The 19,229-nt window shown below is 43.6% G+C and overlaps 1 protein-coding gene across 6 annotated transcripts in view; it reads right to left on the reverse strand.

Annotated features, from left to right (window-relative positions):
- Positions 1–19,229, reverse strand: part of mrn (general transcription factor IIH subunit 4 marionette) — a 195,012-nt gene that overhangs the window by 30,652 nt on the left and 145,131 nt on the right. For 4 of the 6 annotated variants that reach the window (XM_067092430.1, XM_067092424.1, XM_067092416.1 and 1 more), the window contains 3 exons: positions 17,631–17,783; positions 8,485–8,673; positions 2,615–2,798 (listed from right to left, as the gene is read on the reverse strand). In XM_067092430.1, coding sequence (XP_066948531.1) covers positions 2,615–2,798; positions 8,485–8,673; positions 17,631–17,783 — 526 coding nt within the window. The remainder of the gene's footprint in view (positions 1–2,614; positions 2,799–8,484; positions 8,674–17,630; positions 17,784–19,229) is intronic. The other 2 variants (XM_067092446.1, XM_067092438.1) reach the window with 1 other exon arrangement.

Genomic DNA, 19,229 nt, shown 5'->3' on the forward strand with positions numbered 1-19,229 from the left:
CAGTAGGTCTTGAGTAGACTTCCGTGAGAGCCTCGAAATTTCCCTAACTAACGTGGCGGGAAAAAGGGATTCCTTAAGCAAAGGAGCAAAAAGAAGAGCAGATTTCTGGTTCCTGGAGACTCCTCTCGCGACAAACGAAATCCAATGTGCTCTCTTCTTCAAAATGCCAGTAGCAGTCACTGAGGCAATTTCTGACGTTCCGTCCGTGATGGCCTTGTCCAGGCAGGCCAAAATAGCATCAAGATCTGTAGCAGTCTTGGGGGGAAGATCACAGACTTTCACTATCCTGCTCAAGGCTCCTATAGACCAGTCAATAAAAGAAAAGATCTCCAAGATCCTATAGGAACTCTTCACCAGATGGTCAATTTTCGAAGGCGAAGCCAACTTTGGACGAAGAAAAAGCTGAGCGACGGGCAGAATCCACAAGGCTGGAGAAATCCCCTTGAGAGGAGGCAGAGTCTCCCAAGGAAAAAGACTTCCCCAGTCTCATACCACGAACGAGACTTAAAAGACAGTTGAGGGGGGAAAACAGAAAGATGTTTTACCCTGAGATCTTTTCTTGCTCAACCATCCTTCTTGCCTTCGGAGAGCTCTTTTCGCGAAACAGACAGGACCAGCTTCAGAAATCTAGAGGAAGGAGGTTTAAAATCCTTGGCAAACTGCGTGAGTTGGAGACGAAGGGAAGCTGGAGCAAAGTCTTCTTCTTGAAAATGTTGTAAGAGATGCTTAAAGTTGGGCGTAGGAGCAGGCGGAACATCATCTACTTCGAAACATCGGAAACTGGGAGAGAATCTCTGAAGCAGTTGGAGCACCGCGGATAGAAACGTCTCCGGGAGCCAAACTTGCGTTATCCTCTTGAGTGTCGCGAACGTCACGAGGGCGCCAAGTGCCCGACCAGCGTCAAGCGTATCGAAAACATGAGCTTGAGAGGAGTCAGGGCCTTAGAAGATCCGAGAGCCAAAGAGGCGCCAAAAACCACGGTGGCGCCAGAAGCGCAAACATTGTGCGCCTTGGAAACGTGTTGTGGAGGCGCCAAAGCGCCAAAGTAGCGTCGTGAGTGTGGCGGTGCGGGTGGAAGTGGCGCCAGGAGCCGATCGGAAGCGGAGCCAGGCGCGCGAGCGAAGCGGCGCCAGGTGCGTGAGCAGGAGCAGAGACCGGAGCCTCAGTTGCAGAAGGAACCTGAAGTGCTGGAGCTTTAAAACCTTCGAAAAGTCTCAAAATCTTGTCCAATTTGTCCTCTTTGAAAGAAGGGCAGGAACCGGAGGCATAAAAGCCGACTTGGGATCCAACAGGAAGGAAGCCGCTACTTGCATGCTAACAGGAGGATCCGGCGCCCTACGATCCATAGAACGTACATCCGGACTGCCTGAAGAAGAAGAGATCTCTGGGCTATCCCAAAAGCTACAAGACGGAAGAGGAGAAACGTGCGAAAGTTTCTTGATAGGAACTTGACTTGGAGAGGAAGCTCTGCGTCTCTTCAGCGGCCTACTAGACTCTGACTGCTTCCAACTCCTCCTCGATGAAACAGAAGCACAAGAAGACACTTCGCATCGCTTTTACTATGGCGAGCTGCAACAGCCTGGGACGCTTAACAGGACTGTTAGAGGAGCAACTGCTCGTGAGCAGACCCCACTCGCCTCCCTTCGGCTTTCGGCATGTCTTCTCCCTGAGCCCTGGGAGCCGGACAGAGGCCTCGACCTTAGGAAGCGAGGGGACGAACAGTCACCTCCTCCACAACACTATCACACTGCGCAACACTTTGATGTCTAGACATCGCACTCACATCCTGGCCAATCTTCTCTATCGCAGAGAAAAAGAGCCGAAATCTTACCATCAAATTCTGCCGAAGGTCTGACACGGTAGTGGGTTGAAACAACAGGTTCGGGGCAGGAATAGGAACAGGAGGGGGACAGGAACAGAACAAGAGGCAATACTACTCCTACTCTGGGAGGAACTTCTGGCGAAGCCTTACGTGCCCTATCTTTACTTAATTTTGCCTGATATTTAGCCAACTTTTGCCAATCAAGCACAGACAAAGACAAACATTCATCACATCTATCCAGATTCGTGCACAATTTCCCTCTACAGTTAGAGCAAGAAGAGTGAGGGTCTATGTTAGACCGAGACATTTTTTTACAACCCCCATAATATCTAATTTGAGATCCTGAATCAGACATAACTAGAAAAAATCTCAGCAAAGCCAAAAAACAAGCCAGAACCGTCAACAAAAGTGGGTACTTCACCAAAGAAAAATCGAAAAAGCACCGATGAATTTCTGAAGAGGAGCAGATGACTAGTCGCCGGCCCCGACAGAGAAAATATGATTAGTTGTTGATGGAAATGGATCCAGGTACCCTGGTAGAGGGCGGGGTAGTCGTATCACCTGACCATATATTAGCGGGACCGCCAGTTTTGAATTTTCTGTCGAGATCGAGAATTACAGCTATATGTAAACAACAGGTAAGTTCATGTATAAAAGTAACAGGTCAAAATCACTAAACTAAGGAGTACCATAGATTACATTCCCGTATTTAAGAATTTTATATTACTACAAAATGCTCCTCCCAAATCCCATCTAAGTTTGAAAAAAAAATTGTTGTCACTACACGCTTACCTTGCCTAGAGTCGAAAATGAGAGCTTGAAAAGGAATGTTAAACACTCAACAAGACTGAGACCTCGTTCAGTAACAGTTTCCAGGTACTTTAGAATGAAAAACCAAACTTGTGATGCTGTATCCAACAACAAAAACTGGAAGCCAGAACTTGTTATCTGCATGTTGGGTGATTCTGATTCATCACTGTTGGGAAATAGACACAACAATTAAGAGTAATATTCTGATTACAATAAAATTTTCATGGATTCAAACCTTTTACTTACCTATAGTAAGTAGTCACTTTGCTCCATGAGATTGGACATGAAATGAGTTTACATATAAAACACATTAATAATCTTCACTTTTTCTTTGTTTATACAGTATAAGGAATAAATGTACTGCAAGAAAGCCAATAGCAATTTAGAAGGATGCAACAGTAGTCTTGAGATCTTCAGCTAAGCTCTGACCAACTGGCAACTCACTATCAAACGAATTCTTGGTACCCCTTAATTTTGATCTCAAGTCACTACTGTTCCTTCTATTATCGATACACCTGAATTTACAGCTCAAGATACCTGGCAATGTATCTCAGAGCAAAAGGTTTTCTACTGAAAAGACCTTGACAACAACCATATGCCTAAATTTCTCACTGAAATTTTGAAACTCTAAAATGGGGAAGAGATGATGGATGAAAAGTTAGCAAACTTCACGCTAAAACCCTATCAAACCCTATCACAAGATCTATGAAACCAATAGACAATAGAGTACATGAAAGAAGCAGTCTATAATGAGGCAGCCACTGGTAAAATGACTTGCAAAGGATGAGATTATACCCCACCTCTGTGGATCTCAAGAAAGCATTTGGCAGACCACCACGACAAACTATTAGATGTGCAGAACAGAAGTAGAGGGTACTAGAGACTGACAGTGGTAGATGCATAGAAGAACTTGAGGTAAATGTGGGTGTAAAAATTATCCCATTACATATGCTTAATTTTATAGTGATGCTTACATTGAATTCACAGTAATTTTAGAATTCTATAAGAAGCATCCCATATTTTTTGTTACACAGTAAAAGAATGTGAAGATAATATGCATAATTTTACAGGGCCTGTTCAAAGTCTTATATGAAACTCCATGAAATTAGCTTGATCTGAAAAACCGAGGAGCCAATTTTTAATTTTTGATGGAAATTAATTTTACATGACATACTAAACAAAAATTCACCCATAATAATAGTTATAATAATATTATTACTATTATTATTAATAAATCCTGTTAAATAGGATGGCTGCATGAGTTAATATTGTTTTCTTAACCCTTAAACGCCTATTGGACGTATCATACGTCCACTAAAAATTGTCTGTTGGGTGCCGAGTGGACGTACACGTCGTCGACTACAAAAAATTTCAACCTTCGGTCAACTTTGACTCAACCGAAATGGTCGAAAAACGCAATTGTACGCTAAAACTCTTACATTCTAGTAATATTCAATCATGTACCTTCATTTTGCAACCAATTGGAAGTCTCTAGCACAATATTTCGATTTATGGTGAATTTTTGAAAAAAACTTTTTCCTTACGTCCGCGCCAGAAATTCTTTCGTCACGTTGTCGTAATGTTTGCACTGTTTTACATTAGTCGTTACATAAAGTTTTATATATGGAAATGTGCGCAATTTCATGTACAATACAACAAAAAATAACTCATGGTTGTAGCTTTTATCAGTTTTGAAATATTTCCATATAAATCACGATAAATAGAAAAATTAGACTTTTCGGTCAACTTTAACTTTCGAAAGAAATGGTCGAAAACTGCAATTGTAAGCTAAAACACTTACAGTCTAGTAATATTCAATCAATTAGCTTCATTCTTCAACAAACGGGAAGTCTCTAGCACAATATTTCGATTTATGGTGAATTTTTGAAAAAAACATTTTTTTACGTCCGTGCGTTACGAATTCATGCATCATTTTGTGATAATATTTTCTCTGTGTTGCTTTGATCGTTTTAAAATTTGTTATATACCAAAATCATCGCAATTTAGTCTACAATACAACTAAAAAAAAATTAACTCATTAGCTTTAACCGGTTTGCTTACAGCGATTTGTATACAATTATATACGAGTTTTTGGATAAAGCTGTCATATATTCCAATATTTATATATGATGATATTTTTTTTCATTTCTGATGGCTGCATACTAAACTTCAGGCAATGACAAAAGAAATGAGCCAAAAATGAACTCTTAATCTTAAAAACTAAGCGTGCTGTGATTTTTAAAAACTTTTTTTTTGTGAGGCGCTAACTCACGAGAAACGCGCCGTCATACGGAGACGTTTTTGTAAATAGGGCTTCGGCGTTAATGGGTTAATCTTCCTTATAATTCTTTTCTCTTTCACATCAATAATGGACAATAACTGGTCAGTGTTCACATTTTTGTAGAAAATACACTGGCAGTGTATTAAAGCAGTCTCTATTCCCTATACATGAGAAGGTAATGAAACATGGGGGTAAACCTGTAGAGTTCTACAGCAGGTTACCAAGAGATGATTTACCTAATTGTACTTTAGAAATTCCTTTTGTTGATGTTCCACCCAATCTGATGGTCAATAATAACAATAATACACGATTTTTATTGCATAAAATACTGTACACTAGAGTGAATTTTATACACAGAGCTCAAATGCAAAAATACCAAAATCCCACTGAAAGTTGATAAAAATACAGGTGTACAATAAAATTACATGGCTAAAAATATTAAGCATGTGCCAAATCCTTCCAGATTTCAAAATTAAGTTATCACTTTTCATGACAGTGTTCAAAAGGGTTTTTACATTATTATTACCTAATAAGCCCATTGGCGCGCTATGCGTGCTGGAACTGGCACTGCTGTCTCCCCTACCCTCCCGATTCCCTACCTACCCCACCTCCACCCAAGGCAAACAAACAGGTTTGCAAGAGGAGGGTGGATATCTCCCCTACCCTTCCATTTCCCTACCTACCACTCCCCCACTGGTTTGCAGGGGGCAGGTGGCTGTGTCACGTCTTCTCTACTGTCACCTAGGGGAGGAAAAATAAGATCCACTTACACCAATCCCCGGTTATCGGTGCTGATAAACGCTGTTATCGCCGATTTTTGGTTATCAGCGATTTTTGGTTATCGTTACACCATTGGGAACAGAACCCCCGCCGATAACCGGGGACTGCCTGTATAGATAAAATAACAATAATAATACTACTATTATTATTAATAATAAGTCCTGTTAAATAGTATGAGTTAATTCTATATTGTCTTCTCAATCTTCCTTATACAGGCAGTTCTCCGTTATCAGCAGGGTTCTGTTCTGATGGCGTGACGATAACCGAAAATCGGCGATTTTCGGGGCCTTTTCGATGGTTACTGGTGCTTCTGTTAGGTATGTATCGGCGCCAATACCCAGTTATCAGCATCGATAAATGGAAATCGGCGATTTTCGGTGCCAAAAATTGCCGATTTTCGTCGCTAGACAAGCACTGTAAAAACAGATTGCAGATAACCGGGGTCTGCCTGTATAATTCTTTTCTCTTCCACATCAATAATGGACAGTAACTGACCAGGATTCATATTTTTGTAAAAAAAAAAAAAAAAAAAAAAAAAGTTGTTGTTAAAGCAGTCTTTATTCCCTAAACATGAGAAGGTAGTAAAACATTGGGATAAACCCGCTGAGTTCTACAGAAGGTTGCCAGATGTTTTACCAACCATACTTCAGAAATACCTTTTGCTCATGTTACAACCAACCAAATGGTCAATAACAACAATAATATATGATTTATTCTGCATAAAATATACTAGAGTGAATTTTATACATAGAGCTAAAATGCAAAAATACCAAAATCCCACTGAAAGTTGATAAAAATACAGTTGTACAATAAAAATACATGGCTAAAAATATTGAGCATATGCTAAATCCGTCCAGATTCCAAAATTAAGTTATCACTTTTCATTACATTATTTCAATGAATGTTGGTAAATCTAGCTGAAAACAAAATTGGGAAATGCTAGACTGCATTGTCAAGTTAAACAGCCTTCTAGACAATAAAAGGACTCACAAAAACTGTCCATTCTGAAAATTCTGTAGTAACATATTTGCTTTAAAGCAACATGATTGTCATTGTTGTTGTTAGAGGTGAGGCAAAACCAAGTACAGTACTTATTTTTATGTACATATTCAGTTGCAGTTACCATTAATGCTAACAGGTTTCTGTAGTAGTTCACTGTTCTTATATCTGCTGAAAACTTACACAATTAGGCTTTTGGGCATTAACATTTAATTTCACAAGATTTATGCACTTAAAGCACTCGTCAACCTGGCACTGCAAACCACTCCATGATGGACAAAACACTTCATCAGCATAGGTTATGTGGTTGACAACCTCATTACTTAGGATGCAGCAAAGTTTGTGGTTACTTAGCTTTTCAGATAAATCATCCATAAATAAACTGAAAAGATGGAGAAATAACACAAGACCATTTCACTTTGCATGTAACAATAAATTCTTGTGATATATCACTACCCCATTTTACATCTGTTTTTTGAGTCAAATACCAATATTGCAAAATACCATCAATATAAGCTGGGAAATCTCTTTTTAGCACTAATTTAGACAAATAATATTTTAATACGTCTTGTCAAATGCCTTCGACATATCCATAAAGCAAGGGTACACAGTTGTGCTACATCTACTATATTCAATAGTTACATTTTTCAGACTAGTTATGGTCATGTCAGTTTCCTGTTTTGCCCTCTATGCATACTAATGATCTGTAGTATGCAAGAATGCTGAATACTGTACTTATAAATACTGTAACTGCCTTTGACAAAACTGTTGAGAGAGAAAATGGTCTATGATTACTTAAACTATTGATGTCACCATTTTTACCCTTAATGAAAGGAACACTCAAAACTCTCAACAACTCTTCAGGGAGAAATGAGTGCCCAAAACATCAGTTAAAAAGTAAACTGATAATGATATGGCTGTAATTACTGTATACTATTATAATATGCACATACCAATAATCTGTGTTCCAAATTCTTAAACAAATGATCTCCACTTGAATAGGATTCAAGTGCTAAGGGTATATGCTTTACAGAACTTTCTGTTTTAATATAAAAGTAACTTTTATTATGAACAGCATAATTTATTGTGTTATTCTTTTAAAGCTGGCATAGGTGTTGGATAAGGCAAGTTACTATTAACACAATGCATCATCATTGGAGCCAACTAAGTCATGATTTACTAGGCTCCACTGAAACCTACCTATCAGAGATGTGGGGCAAACTATGTGATCTAGCTACCAAGTACTGATCAAGGCATTGCTCATCAAAGCGAAAGTATACTATTGCAGCAACTGCACATCAACTACACTGTAGTTGTATTTACTGCAAAACTGAACAAGCTCTTCACCAAATCTTGATTGTGGATGGGTACTGAAGTCACCCACAGTAATTACACAGTATAGAATACTGTCCAATTACTATACTGTACGTGTATGTTCAGTTCCTCTTGACATACTGTATTACATCAATCAAATTTTGGCCTCTTAAGCCACTGGGGAGTGGCACACAATTTTACTGCCAGTAACAGTGAAAACGGTTATAGTTAGTCATTAACAGAGATACTTAGGAACCAGGCTTCGAAAGCATGGCTCCAGCCATGCTATCTTGGATAACTTGACAAGAAGTTATGAAAACTTACATTACAATGACTATCACTCAGCAGTGACTTATCACACATCACACGAACTAATTTATGTTTGCCTATTATATTGGTGCATCCTGATTAGCTGTCCACAAAAAAATCTGTCTGAGCAACCAACCTTACTAAGGATAAAATAAAGTGTAATAATTACCTTTCAATAAGCCCAGCATGAAGAAGTGTGCGCATAGCATCTCTAGATATAGCTGTTGCTCCTTGTCTAGGCTGAACTAGAAATTGCAAGACACTTTCCCATCTATCCATTGCATACTTTTCCAGAAAATCGAGGTCACGCTGATGAGGATCAGATTCTAAGGTTGCTGACATCGTCCAAGGCTTCCCCCTACAGGAAAATAACATCAGCACATGTGAAATGATACACATAACAATCTTTACTTACTGTATATGTACACCCAAAATTCTATCAGCACCAATTTGAAAACAGAGCTCTATCTCAATCCACAAACTGAAATATGTAGATATTTTCAAAGGAAGTACTGAATCAAGAAAATAAAGTAAATAGTATGTTCTAGATTAGCATGTTAAATTTTCTGACCACTTCATATAACAGGAGAGAATCTAAAACACTTAAAACAACTTTGATGTTTGCTAACATACAGTCTTCCCTTCAAAAACAAGGTTACCCAGCATGATAGTGACTTTATTACTTCTGATAACCTTGATCAGCATACATTCATATGGAATGAGCTGGGAGACCAAAAAAGAAGAGGAAGGAAATATCACAATTTTTGAAAGTAAATTGTATTTTTCCTAACTATACAAACCTGAGGTCCTTTACATTAAGAATTACTTTCAGCGTAGGCTGGAAATGGCCATTAAACTCTTGAGCAAGGTGGTTAGGCAGTAACTACCGCTAGGTAGGCGGGAATACCCGCCTGCCCGGATGTAAACATTCCAGTTTGCCTTTCGGTCCACGTTCAGATTGAGGGGTGGCATGAGGTGGATCACAATATGTAATGTAAAGGACCTCAGGTTTGTATAGTTAGGAAAAACACAATTTACTTTCAAAAATTGTGATTTGTTCCGACACAATATACAAACCCTCGGTCCTTTACATTAGGAAGACTCACTGGTTGGAGGGAGGAATCTGAATGAGTCTCCTGAACTGACTGGAGTTCTGCACACCTGGGCTACTCCTCCTGGTTGAAAGAGCGAGGAGGAGTACCTGAGCCTCTGACATATTGATCGGAGTGTAGGAACTGCAAGATCAAATGTCAGATACTGGACCCTTTTGCATGAGTGAGGAAACGTAACTCCTACGAAATAGGCTGGAAGGCTCTAGAGTCGGAGGCACTAAGGAAAAGCTGAGATATGGTTCCCTTATTGCCAGTCTCTCCTTTCTCCCCTTGCTAGAGGAAGGAGCGGAATTACTTCTATGATTCTAGGAGAAAAATAAAATGGGTGCCATGTGTTGGTTCGAGTCCTATTCTCATCCCCGAAGAAGCAGAGGTAGAAGGACGGGGAAGGAGGAGGAGAGGCCAGTCACTCTCGGTATCCTTCTCACTTCCAGAACCAACACCTTAGGCGAGATGCTACTAGTCCTCTAGAAGGAGCCGGGTAAGAAAACACAACTTGTTGAGCAGCCACCACAGGAACAAGAAAAAAGGGTTCCAAGGGCCTGTGGGCAAGACCATAGGAAGAGAAGAGTGTGGTCTATGAGACCATGTCTTGCTTTCAGCCTGACAGAAACTTCCAGAATGCGAGGGATGGACTAAGCCATCGGCTTCGTGAGCTCTTTGGTGGAAGGTACTGGTATCGTCGTCGTCAGCTGCCGAGTACCTCCTTTGATCGCTTCACGAAGCCAGGGGGAAGATGTGTCCTTAGACACTTCTTCCTTGGGAAAGAGAGAGTACTAGCGAAAATATCGACGACATCCAGGTTAGGAGTGTCGAGCCTTTTCAGAAAGTACCACAGCTCCCCAAAGGACAAAGTAACGAATGATCTGGATCATTGATACAAAGTCCAAGGAGGAGGGGACCAAGGACGACTCAAACCTGACAACAGATGCCGAAGGATTTGGAGTCCACCTACGACATCCGAGAAGTAGTCGAGGTATTGATCCCCTTCACCTGTTTTTCCATCTTCTACGCCAAAGCCGGAGCAAGATGAGAGATGGTCCTATGAGGGCACATCTCTATCCGACGACTCTCATAAGGGCTTGTGCAGCATGGGAAGGAACCCTAAATGACAGTCACGTGCCATCCAGGGAACAGTTCCCTGGGACAGCAAGACCGAAGAAGCTTCTCATCCGTAGCTAAATCTTGACTGAGAAGAAGAAGGTTACTTCAGATAGAAGACCACGTCGCAAGGGCCTACATTCTTCACAAATGAAAGGGAAAGAAGCAACCTTCACTCTGCGAGAAGAGAAGACAGTGAAGAGGTCCAGTGGGACAGTGTTGCAGACTTGAAGGGCTATACTCTGACCCGAGAAAAGGCATTCCTGAACACACAGGGATGACACCCAGCCAGTGGTCACTCAAACAGGTCGAGATGAGGCCAAGTATTTGTCTGTAACTCAGGGTGAGCAATGTTTGTGAACCCCTGAAAAGGACAAATACAGGGAAAAAACATCGATATCGAATTTAACAAAAAGACAGTCATGCATCCCCACTGGGAAAGCATACTGACTTGTGTGCAGGGAGGCAACAGAAGGACGGTAGGGATTTCTCAGTTGAAAGCAGTCTCATGAATCTTCGTGAAGAAAGAGTGAGCAGCATGTTCTGTCCCGATCACTCAAACCAGAACACATCCCCACCAGGAATGCATCTGGTTAATTGAGCTGCAAATGTACCTGCAAACAATGAAACAAGAGGAAAAAATGATTCCCTCTTGTTTGTCGACAAATGCCACTATTGTGGTTTGTTGTTCAACGAACCACTGTGTCGCAAAACTTATCCTGAACTCTCGAAAGGCCAGAAGGCTGCCTTGAGCCCAGGATGGTGATGAGAAGGTACTAATGGTCTCGGTCCCAAAACTTCAAGACAAAGTCTTACAGGTGTGCGCCTATTCCTTGATCGGTGAATCCGTAAGTAGACACACGATGTGAGGGGAATATGCAAGCATATTTGAAGGTTCCTTCAATCAAGCATTAGCCTAACTCCTTCCTCATACTTCGAAGAGGAAAGAAGGACGGAGGAATGGAAGCAGACTTCCATTCCCCGCCATGGGAAGCTTCTGCAAGATGACAGGATACCGAGACAATTAGCTCTAGCCAGGCTGGCATTTCCCGAATCAGGAGCACGGGAGAGGAAGTGGGATGAAAAGAATTGCTGAGACCTAAGGGAAATAGATACTTCTCCTGAAGGAATCCATTCCCAGGTCTCGGCAATGTCGCTGCCAGCTCCAGAGACTTGATAAGTATCATTTCATCCAGGAATCTGCAGTAGGAGAACTTCTTCCCGGTCGATACTTCTTTCTCTCTTCCCTTCTTCCCTCCTCCCTTATGGGAATCGAAGCCTGGGACTTCTTAGGAGTTGAGGGGGAGCTGGCTTGAACTCGAGGTCCAGTTGAGATGACTAAGACCCAAAGGTCTTGGCCACTGTCCAAAGACAAGGCATTGCCCTGGTACGAACCCTGATTACCGAGGTATCTGGCAAATCTCTGCAAGAGAAAGGCAGAACCAAATAAGGTTCGTTCATAAGGGTCGAGCCAACTCAGGACTAGAGAAACTGGAGATCTGAATTGGGACAAAGTCCTTCTTCTTAGCACCAGAACTGCCCACAGAACTGCAGTCGGCCAGACCCTCCGTGGCAAGAAGAATTCGTATTCTGTCAAGGCAGGAGAGAAGCTTGGTGTCTCAACCTGAATGAACTTCTCCAAAGAAAAGAGTTCATCTGGTCGGGAACGCTCTCTGAAGCAAGGACAATGGCGGCCCGACACCCTCGGCCTCTTGGGAACTGCAAGGGTTGTGAGTGATGAAGATTACTCACTGGGGGAATTGCGGTCCTGTCTCGGGGATCCTCGCACTGATTCGTCGGCGCAAAGTTCTCTGAAAGACGAGGGCGATCGTAACTTGAAGAGGAAGACCCTCGCTGCTTCCGAAGCGTGAAACTCCTGTACCTCTGCCCTTGGAGGGAGATCTTGACAGATCCCATGAAACCCTCCTCTGCTACCTGGTTGTACTACGAGAGAATCGGGGGACCGACACCCAAAGCACACCAGGAAGCCGAACTCCGAAGAGCTCTCTCTGTCTTTCTCATGCCTCTTGGAACAACCAAGAGAAAAAGAGAACAGATGAGGAGAAAGAGTACCCCTACCTGTCCTGCCAGTAAGACCAGCAGGGGAGGCGGACCATGAGCGATAATCAACCGAAGGAGATTACTGCTACACAGGGGAAGAAGAGCGCTTGTGCCGTGGCAGAGCGCTTTCCTGGGAAGAGCAGAAAGTTCACTTGAACAGAGCCGAGAACCCGGTTTGGAAAAAACCGAGTGGGGCTGAGCCGAGTCAATCATGCGGACGCAATCCAGACTGGGTGGTATGCAGTGGACTGGAGGCAGGCGGGACGAGCCAAGCTGAACCGAGCCAGTCTCAGAAGAGCAACCAAGGGGTGGGCAGGGCGAGCAAGCCGAGCGAGCCAGTCTCGTAAGCGCAACCAGGAGCCAAGCCGATCGCATGAACACAATCGGAACTGGGCAGGGCGGAACGCGTCTGCCGTGAACTATTGCTAGTTTCCTGAACTCTAAACTCCTTCGAAGCCGAGGCCCCTTGAGAAGAAGGTTCAAAGGAGAATTCTGTGTCTGCTATCCTGCATGCTTGAACCCTAAGGTTCAAGACACAAGTATGAAACCTGGCCGAGCAACTGAAGCAGCTGGCAGGCAGTATCGAGACACCTGGCTTCTCGGCACCCAGACACCTGGGTGTCTCGGCACTTTCTCTCGTCCTGTGCCTCTTGTCAGGAAAGCGCTCGTGATTCATAGAATTCGAGCTACCCACGAGACTCCCAAAAATCGGGAGCAGCTGCTTTCAGTTTCCTAAGAGATCGAGAAAGCCAGGCAAAGAACCAGTTTTAGACGCAGACTTCCAAGACTGGCAACGAGGGCGTGGCCTCTTGAGGCCATGCTCTCGCTGCCCCCGAAATGCCAGACCCCACAGGAGAATGCGAATCTGTTCCTGCCTGAGGGTGGGAAGAGCCAACGAGAGAAACTTGTCTCCTGGAAGAGAGTCAGTCCCTTAGAAGTCCTGCAGGACTCCCGAAGGGAATCTCTTCCCTGCTTCTTCCAGTGTTCGAACCGACAGGATTGAAACACTAGGATGGGAACCCGACCAAGCACTGGCAAGCACTCGGGGAGCTCTTGTGCTGCTGGCAGGAAGAGCTGAGACACCTGAGTGCCTCGGCCCTTTCTCTTGCACTGCTCCCGAACTGGGTCGAGGAAATACTCTCCAGACCATATCACGATGCTCGATATTCCATAGAATCTCGAGCACTTTGAGCGGCTCGTGAATGAGCGCCAGAAGCATCCCCCATCTTAGAGGCAGAACCTCTAGGACTGGGAACGGGATTGCAAACCGAGGTCTGTGCGCCGCGGCTCTTGAAACACAAAACCCAGGGGTATGTGAATCAGTTTCCTAACCCGAAGGTCGGGCAGGGCCAACGAGAGACCCACTGCCTCCTCGGAATGAGGCAGTCCCTAGACGTCCAAGGGCATCAAGGGGAAGAAGCAGCTTTCCTCTCCTTCGGCCGATGGAGTCTGTCCGATTCCCGGGACCTCCCTTGGACCTCGGGAGAGGAAGGGAAGAGGCAGTAGAAGATGAAATCGAAGATAAGATGAAGGAGACGGCGGCTACTTCCACAGGGTGGCTTCCTTCACCTCCACTCCGACATCTTCTACAGGATGGTGGACACGAAACATGGTAACCTCCAGGGCAGTCAGGCAGGTACACAACAGAAGCGGCCCAGGACACCACCAGCAGGAGAAGCAGCAGGCATGATCAGGACAGCTGATGCAGGAGCTACGGCAGCGGTTTGGAAGGCAGGAGCAACTGCAATGGCCAGGAACGTCACTATCCACAGGGCGACTTCCTTCGCCTTTATGTCAACATCTTCTAGAGGATGGCGGACATTGTAACCTCCAGGGCAACTGGCAGGAACACAATGGAAGCGGCCCCGGACACAACCACCAAGAGAAGCAGCAGGCAAGATCAGGACAGCCGATGCAGGAGCTACGGCAGCGGTTCAGAAGGCAGGAGCTCCTGCATCGGCCAGGAACGTCACATGAAAGTCACCAGCAGCGACAGGAATGATCAGGGTGGCTGCAACAGGAGACCAGGAACAGCCGCCCACAGACTGTTGTCGAGTTAACAGGAGCGTAAAACAGGGAACAGCAGGAGCAGATGTATCACAGATATGCCAGAGGCATTGCCACGGCACACATGAAGGCCAGCAACGACAGCAATCGATCCACATCGGCGGGAACAGAGTCGGAATGATCCTGACATGGAATTATGTCACCCAGCCAGGTATTGTGGTTGATCCCAAAGCAACACTAATGAATGTCGGGACTCCTTCATGCGAGATATCCCCTGAGATATCCAGCCAATTACTGCTGTGTCTGCGATGCTCACTGTCAACCTGAAAGAAAAAGCAAAGATGATTAGAGAGGGAAACTCCTCTCGCTACGAAGGGAATTGCCCTACGCAGCAAGAGGAGGTACCCAAGAAGAGGTTGCCCGACGTGGCCCCCACCACCCTCGCGGTCTTCGCCCAACAAGCAAGCAAAGAGGGTGAAGGAGAGAGATCTCTACCGAAGGAGAGAAAGGAAGAACCTACATTAAGAGAAAAGGATGGAGGGGAGGCCACCAAGGGTGCCGTGGAGGCGTATCTTACAGACGACGCCCGCAACCTCCCACCCGCCCCACAACTCCCAAAGTGCAGGCGGCGAAAACAACACTCAGCACATGTAGGAAGGAAGTAGTCATGTCCTTGTACACGGAGGGCGGAAGCCCAAGAAGGGAAGCAAACTCTTACGTCCCGATCAATGTAAGGGAGCAAAGATGTTATGTCACAATCTAATATTTCTAATTGTACAGGGGAACGCCTTCAGTATCTAAATAAAGGGCTACTGGAGAGAAGCATTACCACTCGGTTATGCTCCTTTAAATAAGCCCTTGGCCGTCAACCCAAGACACAGTGCAGGGGAACGATGGCTATGTAAGGTTATCACAAATCGTGGGTTTGTAATAATAAATATCAAACACGTAATATACACATAAAAATACATTAAGATCCCACCAGGATAATAAGAGCTTAACGAAAGTCAGGTAAGGAGATCCGAAACCGTGTCTGCAACGCATGACGGCCAAAAGCGAACTGGAATGTTTACATCTGGGCAGGCGGGTATTCCAGCATACCTGGCAGCAGTTACTGCACAACCACCTTGCTCAAGAGTTTAGCAGCCGTTTCCAGCCTACGCTGAAAGTAATTCCTAATGTAAAGGACCAAGGGTTTGTGTATCACGTTGGAACAAGTAGCCATCTCAGTGAGAGGAAAATTAAACCTCACAAATACAAGGCTCCAGAAACTATGTATAAATGAAAAACTGAAGGCTATTGAACACCATAAGTGGCCTACACTGTACTTTATAACCTAACTACAGGATTGGATCAAGAGACATTTGTTTGATCAATGGCCCTACCCTACTGCTTCTCTTAATCCTTTCTTTTCCCAGTGTAAATGGTTTTCCATCTCTTTGTCACAAACTAAGCAGTCAGTGGTGTGTGGAGCACAGAGTTAGTTCTTCCACTCTCAGCAACTCCTCCCACATCTCTGTGGCAATCAGTCCTCAGACTGAATACAGTAGATTACTGCCTTCTTTCCCTTGACTACTTGGTAGCTATATTACAATTTCCATTTTGCCCATTTATGAACTTTCATCCTTTATGTGGCTGCTCAGCCATTTCCCACATGGTTAAAGCCACTCTTCTCCCATCACTTTATCCTTTTCTTGAGACCACGGAAAGGTAGAGGCACTGGGATGCCCTTTCCACTGGACCATGCACTGACTTCTTTAAACCATCTGATAGTTCACTGATCAGCTAATACCATGCAATTCCCGCCAACAAGGCATAATCAAAATTTCTGTATGGTGTATGAACAGAGTTGAAAGAAAAGGGAGTTCAGTGAAAAACACTGCAGATAATCAGGTCAAGAAATGAATGATTCTTGTGAGGTTTAGAGGTTTTTTTTTTAGAACTATCATTCGCAGATTGTTCCCTTGTTGTGGGTGTTGTCTCCTTACCGGTGGTATTTGTTTTTGTGTGTGTGAAGTTGATGTTTGTCGCCTTCGTATTGACTGCAGCAGTCGGGCTTGGTATGGCAGCGAGTCAGGTCTCAGCAGCATAGCAGCAAGGAGTCCTTATTTTTGCAGCAGGTATCATTTTACCTGTTGGCTGTGGTAGCAGAGGATGGTTGATGACTAAATCGTAGTCATCTGTGGAATTGGTTCCTGTTTGACAGCAGATTGGCTGTCTCGACATTTCTGCCGTGACCATCTGTGTGTTGGATGTGTTCCTGTTTGCAGTCACTGGCTCCTTCGATGATTTCACGGAGTTCGTCTGAGTATCTTCATCCTCTTCAACAGCTGGGTCTGTCTCGAAGTCTCTATGGAGATAGCCTGTTTTTTTATATTGTGCTATCCTGAGTTAGTGTGTTTTTTAATACTGTTTGAGTATGTTTATGCTGCTTGATTGTTGTTAATTATGTTTTAAGCTGTGCTTTCCTATTTATGCTCCCTGTTGTTTATTTGTAATGTAACTGCTTGGTTATGTGATGTAGCTGAAGTGTTTGTTGATTTGTATTTTATTGTTGACTGAGTTAATGCGATGATTACCATGTTTGTTCATTGTTATTGATGTTACTGGTTTCTGGTAAAGTAATTCAGTTTTAGCTACATTTGTTTTTGATTCTGACTCTGTTAATTAATTATGTGATTTCTTATATGCCAAACCTCGGCTCATTTGTACATAATGTGCATAACTTTATTATAATAAATTAGTTGTAAGGTGCTTCACTGGTTTTATTTCGCTCATTCCTCCATGGTTTGTCACGACTGCTGCCAGTCAGTCCAGTTCCATTCTATTTGTTTTTTGTTTTTATTTTAGAACCTGAAGAAACAACTGTGGTTCATCACATTATAGCATGTGGGATGGTACGCTCTCCTATAATGAGGGGCTACCTATCCTTAAACTATGTACAGTACTGAATATAGTATTCACTATTCCTATACTGTATTTGTAAGAATAAACAGTGAAAAAGACACAAAAGGAAACCTAATCATACTCTTACCCTCCAAGACTTGCAATCTTAAAATTCTCTCTGAAAGTTTTGTTGAGTTGTATGGCTGCATTTCCAAGTTCATCCTTCACCTCTTGCCATATGCACATATCCATCAACACTTGCACACTTTGTCGATGCAGCAAAACAATATCTCCAACATCTCTGTATAACAGATAAGTACCATAATAAAAACTTATACACACCTAATATATTCCAAATAACTACTATTTTCACTAATGCTATCAAGTTTGTCTGGTCAGAGCCATAGATAATGCTTAATTAGTCATAAGAAAAGTAGCAGCAGTTAAAATGGGGTATGACTCACCTACAGCATCACTGATTGGTAATGTTAACCAAGACATGAAGTTGTTTTTTTACTATTGCCAAAATTGCATTTTTAAAAAGTAAAATGCATTTTTCCTAACATACAAACCTGAGATCCTTTACATATGGGGAATACTGGCCGCTAAATACTTACAAGGCATGTGTTGGTATTACTACCAGCTGGACATGTGGTTGGTAACAGTGGGAAACCCACGGTACCAACCGCCCAGCTTCACGCATTCACTTTACTTTCTGGTCTAGGGCAGATTGTGGGGAGGCTGAGGTGGGTAACCTGAGTAAAGGACCTCGGGTTTGTATGTTAGGAAAAATGCATTTTACTTTTAAAAATGTGATTTGTTCCTACACAGATACAAACCCTTGGTCCTTTACATATAGGAACTCAAGATTCGGTGGGAGGAATCTGAGTGGAGGTCTCTGAATGACTGAAGTTCAACCGCACCTTGTGTTCTCCTGGGGTAAGAGCCAGGAGGACATGGCCACTGGACCGTGATCACTGTTGTGAGAACTGTGGTTACGGACCAGTCTACTAGACCATCCTTGCTGTGACACAGTTACGGTAGGTAAACAAGCACACAGCGAGGTGAAAGCCAGAGAGAACCCTTCCCAGCCACATAAGGGGTGATTGGGAAACGTCGGGGACTAAGGACCAACATAAAGAATGGGTTTGGTAATAAGCCTGCAACCCCTTCCCTGCCTTGCAGGGGAAAGAGGGGACATTAAATCTAATGTGTACCTGGAAGGCAACAAAGATTAGGATACTCAAGTAATGAAACTCACCTGCGTCAGGTGTCTGGTTCAGCTTGTACAGCCTAAACTCTCTGCTGAGGGTAAAAGTTGGATGATAGGAGGGAACAGAGAGCCAGTCACTCACCTTTCACGCCCAATCATGCACGTACAACAGACGAGATGCAACTCTGTCCTATACAGGAGCTGGGTAAGTTACACAGCTTATTGAGCAGCCACCACTGGCCCCAAGGAGAAGGTATCCAAGGACTGATGGGCAATGTCCCTTAGGTAAAAAGAGGTGAATGTGGTCTGGTGTGACCACACCCCCGCCTTCATTACCTGCTGAACCAACAGGTTCTTCTTGAATGCTAAAGATGGCAAAATGGTGTAGGGTGCTGGTGTTGTTCTCTCCAGCTGTTGCATACGCTTTCTTGATAACCTCACGAAGCCAGAAGGAGATTGTGGTCTTGGACACCTCCTTCTTAGGTTCCGGTGCTAACGAAGAGTCGCTGACACTCAGGCCTGAGGTGCCGTGTT

This window comes from Macrobrachium rosenbergii, chromosome 4 (assembly GCF_040412425.1).
Source record: "Macrobrachium rosenbergii isolate ZJJX-2024 chromosome 4, ASM4041242v1, whole genome shotgun sequence".
Lineage (NCBI taxonomy): Eukaryota > Metazoa > Arthropoda > Malacostraca > Decapoda > Palaemonidae > Macrobrachium > Macrobrachium rosenbergii.